We start from the raw sequence: 12,369 nt of genomic DNA on the forward strand, positions 1-12,369 counted from the left end.
CCACGCAAACTGCCTCATATTCCTAGGTCAGCCCAATAAACTGAGGTGTATTAAGGTTGACCAATTGTCCAAGGTGTGCATATTAATGAGCATTTTACTTCAACACTCTTTTACATGACAGGTGTGTAAATGTGAATTTGAAATTCATAAATGCATCTAGTTCTCATTCGTGACCCTGTTTGTGAGGAATGTGAAGGTCTTTCTGAATGCGATAAATTCTAAAGACAAAATTATCACGTAATTAGTGACGTCAAAACTCTCAGAAAAGAAACAATAATCTTGAAGTGAGACAACACAAAACTTTTAAATAAGAAAAAGGTTGTGGACTCGTGGAAACAGTGACAGATTATAGCCACAAAAACTGTTGAATTCAATGTGTTAAAAGTGATGTGCAAACTGAGAAGACTGATAATCATCACAAAGCAGGGGTACAAAGTAATTCAAAATATGTTGAACTTACAAGTGAATGTAAGTGGACTGCAGTAAAGTAAAAAAAGGAAAAAAAGTATTAAAAAAAGTGACAAATGAAGTACCAGAAATGACTTCTTAGTAATGAACAAAGTGTGTGTAAATCGCAGTGAAAACTATAAACATGTTTTCACTTCAAAACAACAGTTAACAAGAGATCATAAATAAAGCATGAAATCTGATCATGATCATGACAAACGTGTATCCAGCATCAAATTTAACTTTTAGAAGGTATCCTGCACAGAAAATCGGTGAGTGATAAATAGATAGGCAGAATAAACAACCACATCAGACAGCAGTGCAACAGACATAGTGCAGTTTTCATTGACTCTAATTTATTAGTAATAAATGTTTAGGATGAGATGGGCTACATCTAAATAGATAGGCTCAGCAGCATTCAGTAGTCTGTACAGTGATATCTGTAAAGTTATGGTTAACAAGGGGAACTAGCCCACAGAGGTGGGGGTGTAAAAATGAATAACAAGGGTTGAAATGAAAGTACATAAACAACCTTTTGAAGTAGATTCTCATAAGGATATTCAAAACAATAAAAATGCATTCCTAATGCATTTAAATATAAATGATCAACTGCAAACTATCCAAATGGCAGAGACAGAAAACTTGACAAATTGCAAATCATTCTATCAGAAAGGGCAAATATCGAAGTTGTTTGCTTGAATAAACACTTGCTTACAAATGAGAATATCAAAATCTTAAATAACCTTGGAAATTTACATGTTGCCAGTGGCTTTTGTAGGAGTAATTAACATGAGGAGGACCCTGCATACTTGTAAAAAGGTCAATGAAAGATAAAGAAAGATACAATTTCGATTCTCTTAATAAAGAATGTATGTTTGAAATCTGCTGTTTACAGCTGGGCCACAGTATTGTAATTCTGTCAGTGTATAGAATTTCAGGTACAAAAATATCAAATTATTTTTCTCGAAATTCCAGAGTCTATTGCAGAAACTAACAAAGAAACCAAGAACAGAGTCATAATAGCTGCTGATTTCAACGTAGATTTAGCTAGTGAAGTCAAGAACTCAACAAAATAATTGACACGATTCAAAAACTGGGTTTCCTTACTAATTTTACTGATTTAACTCTTGTGAACGAATGGTCAGCAACACATATGGATAATATTTTAAATAATTATAGTAACAAGGAGACAAATAAGTTTTGTTTTTGGATTTAGGACTTTCTGATCATTGTAACCAAACAACAGTGCAGCACAGAACATTTGAACTTATTTCTCCACCAATTAAATGAGATGCAGTGGACTATAGAAAATAGCAATTACAAAATCCGAATTTTTTTCAAAATTCTTGGAAAACTTCCTGCACACTTTTAATGAAACTCCCCCTTACTGTTAAAAAAAAATGAAGTGAAGTAAAGTGGATTACTGAAGGAATACCAGCATCTAGTACAAGAAATAGACAGCTACAGAGGAAACAGAAACATAACAAAAGTCCTAATTTGTTACCTACATAAAAAAATTACAAAAATATTTTTAAGAAAGTTGTAAAGGCAGTAAAAGAACTGGTAAATAATAGATTTATTCTGGATAGTGAAAACAAATCAAAGGCACTGTGGCCAGTGATCAAAGCTAGAAACAGGCACTACAGTTAGAGGCCATGAAATTTCCAAAATCAAGAGGGAGGACAAAAGTATTGTAAATCCTGCTCAAATTTCAGAGCTCTTCAATGAAGTCTTTATAAATGTAAATGTATGAGACATTAATGTAGAAAATCACACAGATAAGGTAAATTTCTTTGGCACTGAGGAATCTGAAGGTGAACAGCGGAGTACATTCAGAAAAACTACAGCAAAAGATATATAGAAAATGCCATACTCACAGTAAAAAGTTAAACATCAGCAAGATGGGATGGAATGCCAACAGAAGTGTTAAAGGGAGTCTCTAAAACACTTATCTGGCCACTATCCACAACAGTTAATCAGTCCTTTGAAGAAGCCTGCTTTCCAAATACTCTGAAGTATGCAATAATTAAACCTCTATTCAAAAAAGGGACAAAAGAATATATGGGGAAACTACTGCCCAATCTCTTTTCTTCCATTACTATCAACAACATTTGAAAAGATTGTCACAGTACAAATTCAAATTTCATACAAAAGTTTAATACAATTTCACATAAATCAGTATGGGTTTCACAAAGGCACATTTTCTGCTAGCAATCAGTTTGTACACAAAAGTGGTTCCTCTCTAAACAACTGCCTGTATGCCACTGGCATTTTTTGTGACCTATCAAAGGCGTTTGATATCTACATCTATACTCTACAAATGACCGTGAGCTGCAAGGCAGAGGGTACGTCCCATTGTACCAGTTATTAGGGTTTCTTCCCATTCTATTCAAGTGTGGAGTGTGGGTAGAATGACAGACTGAATGCCTCTGTGCATGCAATAATTATTCTGATCTTATCTCGTGATCCCTATGTGAGCTATTAGGGGAGTGTAGTATATTCCTAGAGTCATCATTAAAACTGTGAACCACTGCTTGCTATTCTCTAGAAAAATATTGAATTAGGGGCACTATATTACAGTGTTTTAAGTCCCACCTAACCAATCAAAGATAAAGAGTGATAATAACATCAGAGAGGGGAAATTTTGCTCCACAATGAAAAACCATTTCCCAAGGAGTATCCCAAGGTTGGGTCTTAGGACTCATTCTGTTTGTGTTTTGCATAAATGACATGCTGCTTAATATTGAGTGCCACTCAGATTTATTTGCAGATACAACATCTGTAATCATTAAAACTAACAGTACTAACTAAATTCCTCAAACTGTCATTAGTACCTTAGAAAAATTAGATGGGAATTAGATTAAACATGGAAAAACTCAGTTAATGCAGTTTCAAAAAAGTATTTGCAGCAAGTTAGCTGTGTGAAATTCCTCTGAATGCAATTAGATAAAAATTTATCATTGGGTTCAAATATACAACACCTTGCAAACAAATTAAACAACCAACCATTTGCAATGGTGATACTGTACAATGCTATCAGCTTGAAAATAAGGAAAGTAGTATATCACAATTACTTAGAATTAGTAATAAGGTATGGAACTATAATTCGGGGTAGCTTGAGTCATATGCCTTATATATTAAAACTTCAAAAAACTATAATAAGAAATACGAACACTGTAAAAACTGTAAACAAATTTTTGCATTCTGACAAGTCTCCTGAACACAAATTCAATGTTATGGGACAACAAACTTCGACTCTATTCTATTCTATTCTATTCTCTGTACCGCAAGATGATGTAACAATCAATTCAATGGTAGTTACTGAAAGATGTACAAAGTTTATGTAACACTGGGGTGACTGCTGTCCAGCTCCCAATGCAAGAATCTGGGTACAATAAAACCATACCCAACCAGCATTAGGTGAGCTGCCTAAGTTGCTTGTGAATTAACATCACTAGGAACTATATGGAGCTTTAAGATCACTATGGACATGGGAAGGATTATCATGATAATATTAACTAGGTACATCAGCATCTTGTACAAAGGAAACCACTTCACATTGTAACATCATCAACCTCATGAAATCTTTGAAAGGCTAATTAAAATAGTTTGATTTTTCTTACACTCTGAGATCTTTCTGACCAATAAATAGACCTATTTCTTAAGAAACTTGCAGGACCAAGATCTGAGCTCAACAGTTAAAATTTATTAAAACATTTCTCACAGATATTACATAGCATTATCAAATAACTTAGCTATTTTAAGTATTATAATGATGGTGATCCCCCCCCTCAAAATGCCAACCAAGACAAACATTTTTATGTAAGTAATCACAATTATTACATTTGATCAGAAGAGCAAATGATTGTGTGCCTGCTTTTCAACTCTTTTCTTCTGGAGTATACAGATTTGTTACCTAGCATTATCCACTGTGTATATACCTTTTCATGTTGAACACAACTGAAATCAGGAAATAAGCTTGTTACAACAGTTTCCAAGAGTACCATAATCCATTAATTTCCTTACCTTGACTATATGAGTGACCAATAGATGAGCTACTACCAGCAACTAAGGATGATCCTGCTCCAGAATGAAGAGCATATGCAGTACTATGTCTTGAATGTTGAATCAGAGCAGCTTGAAGCTGTGGACTCGGTGGAGGTGCACCATAATTATGATCCTGAAGTATATACTGAAAGGGAAAAAAATACTGTGATTTGCCGCAAGATACAATATAAAAAGTAATTTACCAATATACAATGCTGTCTGCTGTTATACGTAGTTTATTTCTTCATGTGGATCACAGTTTCCAATGTGGTATTTTTGTTGCAGGAAGCAAGTTGTTAGTGATCAAATTTAATTCAACTGCACTAAATATAAAATTCGGGGTTTGGTCAACAAAGCTTCATAGTAAATATAGTACAACACCACACAACACTGAAAGGACCACAGTATTTAAACAAGAATGCTACCTGACTGAATACTTAACGTAAAAATTTTGCACTCTTTCTACCATTTCATAGTAAGGTATTGTGGTGCATCTTTCCAAGTATTAATACAGTAGAACTTCAATAATACAACTTCGAATGGTCTGACTCCCTGCTTAGTCAGACCATACCATTTCCGGTGCCTGCTTACATACTCAGGCCACTACGACAGTCAGGTCTGAATTTGTCAACGACTCATCATCTGTGATATGGATCAGTAGGTAGTTGACTATTGCTTAGTGCGATAGTGTGATCAATTTTAGTATGAAATAACTTGTTTCTAACTCAATCAATGGGCATTATTATGCACACATTTGTTTCATAAATTAGTGACAGTGTTTTTCTTACATATTAAAGTATGTAAGACTAAATTATTGCACCAACTAAACACAAACATGTGACGCTGTCTTTATAAATGGATATTGAGCCCAGTGATTTGAGTAAGTGGATCAGGACAGCTGACATTAACTGCACAATGGAAGTAGAATTGACAACTGAATCATTGTCACTAACTCGAACAATCAATGAGAATGAGAAAGACGATGCTGACAATGAAAACAATGAATCTACAGTTTAAGTATCACATGCTAAAAACAAATTTGATATAGCCCTTCAATACACTTAACAAAGTTCTACGTCCATGACAATAGAAATTTTATGGATTAGTAAATGTCAGAAAAACACACACACAAAAAAAAAAAAATCAAGATCATCATCTGCTAAGCAAAGAAATATTACAGACTTTCTTGTTCTGCTTAAGAACAGAACATTTTTATAGTGTGATTTCTCATATTTTAAACAGTTAAGTACAAATCAGCAGTGTCAATGCAGCACTGTAATAAGGTATGTAAAGATGTTTAACTTTGACTCAAGTCCGTCCCCGATAGCTGAGAAGTCAGTGAGACAGAATGTCAATCCTAAGGGCCTGGGTTCGATTACCGGATAGGTCGGAGATTTTCTCCACTCAGTGACTGCTGTTGTGCTGTCCTAATCATCATCATTCCACCCCTATTTACACGCAAGTCGCCGAAGTGGCATCAAATCGGAAGACTTGCACCCGGCGAATGGTCTACCCGACGGGAGGCCCTAGTCACACGACATTTACATTTACTTTGACTCACAGTAACAATATCTTACCACACAATACAGACATATATTACAGTACAGGCAATACCGTACATTAAACATTCATAGAAGATTTTTTTGTGCGTCAACGTTTTCTTTTCATTTTGTTACTGTTTTAACATGTAACAATATTTTAGACAGAATTTCTAGTTGAAAATTAAAGTTATACTGTAATGTTTTGTGATGTTACAGGTCAATAAAAGTGTACCTCTGATAATCCAACCTTTTTTGCGTTGACCATGCTCCCGGCCTCATAGGTGTTGAATTAATGAGGTTCTACTGTGCCTTAGAAATATTCTATTTCAAGGAAACAATCTGTGAATTTATCCTAGCCTGCTATCACACACACACACACACACACACACACACACACACACACACACACACACAGAGAGAGAGAGAGAGAGAGAGAGAGAGAGAGAGAGAGAGAGAGAGAGAGAGACTATGTACTGAACCTTGGTCCAAAACTGCATAAATTTCACACAATACAACTAATACACAACTGTGAACGCTTCTCTGGTTTCATATTAAGTTTCATGTAATATACACAAAAAGAAATGATTTCTCATTCAATAGGACTCGACATTAGGTTAAGAAACGAGACTAGCCACATTTCATCCATAAGCAGCATACAGTTAAGTTAATCTGATACAGTCCTAAGCATCTTACTATTGGTGTTAAGAATGTTGAGATTTCATATGTGGTGAACAATACAAAAGCAAAGAGAGAAATGAAAACAACACTGAACTTAAAAGACTGCCACTGTCTGTATGTTGCACATTAATGGTGTCATTATTAAAAGCTACACAACCTTACAAAGCACTACATTTTCAAGTGTAATTGTTGACTCAAAAGAATTCCTAGTCTCAACAGGAGCTGCCAAACTTAACATTCTTTCCCAATGGCATTTTTACTGCAACCATGAATAAGTGTGAGGATGTCTTCATAGTTGTACTGAGTATTTGATTCCATCGGTGTTGCTGTTGCACAGTACCAGTACCTTTCGTGTTATTTGACTACAGTTAGGATCCAGTTATGATGCATGACATATTACCTGCCCCCAAAGTGCAGTTGTTCTTTCCAGACATATATCAGTCTAACAGCCGACCTATGCCACGAGTGCAGTCACATGGTATGAGAAGGAATGCCTATGCCGCTCCCATCATAGGAGCTAACTTTGTGGAGCAAGAGTCATTAAGCTATTCCCACAAAGATACTTTAAATCATCATCATCGTAAGTGTGGACACTGGTGACAGGTGTAATCTTCTGACATTACAAAGATCAAGACTATGATGCTTCCCACATAATCTCCCCCCCCCCCCCCCCCCCCCAAAGATCCTTCTTGCCTGTCATCTCACTAGTGATATAGTCTCAACCAGCCTGACCACAAAACAGCAGTTCCTGCACTACCTGCTGACTCCTGTCTCCCCAAAACCTACCTAAAGAGTGGCTTATTTGGCTCTTTGGTTCAGGCAAACACCTTTGGCCTTCCATTAATTTGAATACAATACTGGATAACAGTTTCCCTCTCAGCATCCAGATCACTGGTGTGGACTGACGCAATGCCGCCCAGTCAACTGATGGCATCTCCAGATGTGTTGAAAGTTTATAACTAGTTGGAAATCCTATACACAGTAATCAACCAATCCAGTTCACTGTATGCAGAAATGTTACCAGACAAGGGAACACAACAGGGACTGCATCAGCTTGGAAGCTGGCAGGTGATATGAAGATGCCACACAATATTAGTAAGACTTCCTCTCTTCAGTCCTGTTTAATATGGTAGGATACATGAAGTTACTACTGGCCGCTTTTCATTTATGTGCACAAAAAACAGCCAGAAGGATCAATGTAACTGTTCAATACTCAGTTACTATTATTTCACTTATTCATTACATCAATATTGCCTCCAACAATTACAAGAACACTACATTTCAGTTACAAAACATTTATTTACATAGTCTCTGCTACAAAATGACTGGCACAACTGTGTGATGAAGCTCAACAGCAATGTTAAGAACATAATATTTTTATTCAAGCTCAATTGCAATGGGTAGAACATAATACTTTTATTGTCACTGGTGTAACAGAAAAACATGTCATGCCTCTTGCTATCTTGTCACTCTACAAATATGTACAGAGAAGCCAAAATCTTGTATGTAACTGTGTGCCAATATCTATGTAAAATCCATTTTGGTTCTCATGTACAGAATGAAACTGTGTGACAGTGTTTCAGTGGAAAAATGATAAATGACAGACCACTGTATAGTGTGCAAATTTTCTTCAACTCATACAATACCCTTTTGGAATACATTATAGCTGTATGACCACATACAATAATCTCATTACACAGGAACATAACCAGCATTGTTGTTAACTTTTGCACTATTGAACCACATTATCATCATCTCCAAATTTGTGGATGACAGCATATAGCTCTTGAAACACACTGACATGTACCGACATGGCACAACTGGTCTCTGAAGGATGTAACAGGACCATCTAAAAGGAACAGATGTCATAGGGGAAAGAAGTAAGGGTTGTAAAAACATGTAACAACTGGCTTTCAGCTCAAGGACATCAATATTTATGAAACAGGACACTTTGTAAACAAACTGTATGCAAGAATTATGAGTGAACAAATAAAAACTAGCAGAAATATTCCACATATCAAGCACCACAAGCCATTTATATGTGATGGACAACTGAGATGTCACAGTGGACCAACTAGTCATCAAAATTCTACAGGGGCTATCAGGTGCATACATAAATACACTTGTGAACAATATTGTTCACGGGAGTGGTCACTGAATGCTAATGAAGATGTACAGCTGACCACGTCTGCTGGGAATAAAAGGTTTGCCTTCTCTAGTGAATCACTTTCCTCTGTTTTGTGCTGGTATGAATGTATGCATAGTGCTGTTCAAACAGCAGAAGAAGAACACTGCCTTGACTTCTGGAAGATGCAGCTGATGGCAATAACATCAAGGTTTGAGAAATTTATGCAGGTCATTTTATGAGATAACTAGCTTACACCAAGTTGGGATCTGCCACTTTCTTTTATGGATGCTACAGGTTCTCTCAACAAACTCAGTCATAAATTCACAGTTGCATATAATGCAAACTAACGCAAGCTAAATTTCTCCTCTGAAGTTGACTGTATCTATCAGAATAGCCATACAGCCAGTAATACTGACAGATTGGCAAAGCACATGCATAATACGCAAGTGTTCTCCTACCCATTGAAATCCTTAGACGTGAATCCATCTGAGTATGTTGGACAACTTCAAGTGCCATACTCATTCACTGCATCCTCTATCAAAAATCTTACAGTTATTATGCATAGCTGGCAGTCAGCAAGCTCTCAAACATCTTTAATTATCTTCCATTATCTTAAAAGTGTTTGTATAACATCCATTATGTTAACTGTAAATACTGTTTATTGATCAAAAACATTTATTATGTACATATTAAATGATTGGGAAATATGGAACGTGGAAGAATTGATAACTAAAAAAAAAAAAACCCTCATTAAAGTGAATCCTACAGAACACAATATTCCAGATGGCATGGGATTGGTAAGGCCCATAGGAACCTCTGAATAAACATCAGCTCATGGACAGGCATTCACAACTGCGCATAAACAATGCTGGCTAATGAAAATGAAAAAAATATAATCATTTTATTTTAGTAAAGATAAAGTAGTCATCGATCTGAAGACTAGTTTGAATGCCACAGTGCTTTACTAGGTTTGATCCTATTGGAGGTGGTACACCCTTGCCTTCTGCAAGTATTTGAAGTGAATTACCAGGCAGTTTAACATTGATTTCAAAACCTTGTTTAACTTGGCTCTTTCACAGAAACAAATAACTGCAAGATGTCAAGGATCCTAGGAGTGACATCTGGATTTGTGATCTGACACTAATCCAGTGAGCCACCAAGCCATTTTATTATGTTTGTGAAACATGATATTTATTTTTATTTTAGAGGGACAAAGTACCTGGTTCAGAGGTTCAGCTAGCACAATATCAAAACTTTTTCCAGTGTTGGTTTATAACACTGGGCCCTTTCTACACTTTCTATTCTCCCCATGATGGACAATTGTTGTACAAAAAAATAGATTGAGCCACCAAATATATGAAGGTCGTCCACAAAGTAAGTTCCATTTCTATTTCTATCCACGGCAGCACTACGATTGTAGTTCCTAGCATGGGCGGCAGTTACTGCAACTGAAGGAAAAGAAATGTACACCATTTCCAGATTGCTGCTGCCGAAGTGTGCTTCGTAGTCCTTCTTTATAAATGTCAGCCATAATTGAAAATGCTGCCGCGTGTGAAATCAGATCTGTGATTCATTTTCTAAATGCAAAGAAAGTTAAGGCAAAGGAAATTCATCGGCAAATCTGCGAGGTTTACGGACAAAATGCTATGAGTGATTCAATGGTCACAAGATGGGTCAGACTATTCAATGAAGGACGTGATCAAGTGCACGATGAAGAACAAAGTGGACACTTGTCTGCGTTTACTGATGAACTGGTTCACACAACTGAAGAGAAGATTAAGCACAACCATAAGTTTACATGTCATGCCCTTGCTATGGAAGTTCTGCAAATCTCATGATCACTAATTCATGAAATTGTTACTGAAAAACTGAAATTTCGAAAACTTTGCTCACATTGGGTACCCAGAATTCTTACTGAACAACACAAGCAACAATGGATGGGCAGTGCACTTCAGTTTTTGGCATGCTACAATGAAGAAGGCAATGATTTTCTTTCTCTGATAGTCACAGGGGATGGAACTTGGGTATCGTACGACATCCCTGAAACAAAACAGCAATCGATGGAAAGGAACCACACTTCATCCCCAACGATGGTTAAGCCTAAGCAAATCTTGACACCTCGAAAAGTCATGTGCATCCTTTTTTTGGACAGAAAAGGCATTTTGCTGATTGATTTTTTACCATGAGGCCAACCAATCAATGCACATGGTTACTGCGAGACCATTAAGAAAGTGCGCCGCGCAATACAGAACAAGTGCCGAGGATTACTGTCAAAAGGTGGTGTTTTTTTCCACGATAATGCCTGACCTCATACGGTGAATGTGACCAAACAACTCTTACAGGAATTTCACTGGGACGCATTTGATCATCCACCGTACGGCCCGGACCTCGCTCCTTGCGACTTTCATCTCTTCTAATAGCTAAAATCTGACCTTGGTGGTTAACACTACAACGATGAAGGGCTGAAAGAACATGTTAGCAAATTGTTGAATACACAGGCGGCAACCTTCTATGAAGAAGGCATACAAAAACTTGTGCCAGCGCCTACAAAATTTCGGAAGCTATGTAGAAAAGTAGTTTAACAGTTGTAGATTTTTGTACAATACATATTTTTTCTGTATTAGTACACATTTGTTTTATATAACCAAACGGAACTTACTTTGTGGACATACCTCATAAATGTTACGTCAGTTGCTTTTCTTTGTCACTTGGTATTATCGTGACATGTAAGTCACAAACAAGTTCATGGTGCTAAAACATCAGTTCTTTAGTACAATGAGAATTATCAGTAATTGAACTGGCAGAGATGCACTATGCGGTGAAAATGAAAAAAAGAGTACAAAATATTTACTTTTAGTTTCTGACACAATACAGACCTTGAAGCATTCTTTCAAGACTCTAGTGAACTTTACTGTGTGTTAACTTTTACTATACCCTTAACATTTCTTTACACACCATTTCACTGAGGGTAATGCAAATGTTCAGTTTTTTTGCATGTGGCTCTGACATGATGTATGCTACAGCTTCTGAGCTGATTATTGTGTCTCACTATACAAAAAGCACTTTTTGTATGTTCTGATATAAATACTGACAGCTATTGATGAGAAAACCAGGGGTCACATTTTCTTTAGCTTATGTTTCAGGAGAGAGATTTACATACATTATGAATTTTGTATGCTTTTATATCAAGGAGTCAAGGCCAATAAGACACAAAACCCACAACTTTGCTTTTGTGTCAAAAGTCTGGAATAATTTTGTTGAAAATTGTTTTCTGCTTTAATGTCCAAGACAAAATATCGCAACTGATGAGCAGCCATTTCCCACGAAGGGAAGGTTAAGAATTACATGCCTAATAAATAGTGGCATCAAATTTTGGTTCACCTGATGTAAACACCAGATATTTGTTCAACACACCAGTACATACCTGGGAAAAGGATGAACATCGACCAGAGAATCAAACCTTTTCTTAATATGTTGTCACGAAGCTTATGGAATCCATTCCTAAGAAGGGAAAGGAATGTGACAACA

At 36.4% G+C, this 12,369-nt stretch overlaps 1 protein-coding gene across 1 annotated transcript in view; it reads right to left on the reverse strand.

Moving 5' to 3' along the window:
* LOC126470661 (uncharacterized) overlaps positions 1 to 12,369 on the reverse strand; it is a 328,353-nt gene that overhangs the window by 162,025 nt on the left and 153,959 nt on the right. Inside the window, exon 5 of the mRNA XM_050098652.1 lies at positions 4,474 to 4,639. Within this exon, the coding sequence (XP_049954609.1) occupies positions 4,474 to 4,639 (166 nt within the window). The remainder of the gene's footprint in view (positions 1 to 4,473; positions 4,640 to 12,369) is intronic.

Source organism: Schistocerca serialis, chromosome 3 (assembly GCF_023864345.2).
Source record: "Schistocerca serialis cubense isolate TAMUIC-IGC-003099 chromosome 3, iqSchSeri2.2, whole genome shotgun sequence".
Lineage (NCBI taxonomy): Eukaryota > Metazoa > Arthropoda > Insecta > Orthoptera > Acrididae > Schistocerca > Schistocerca serialis.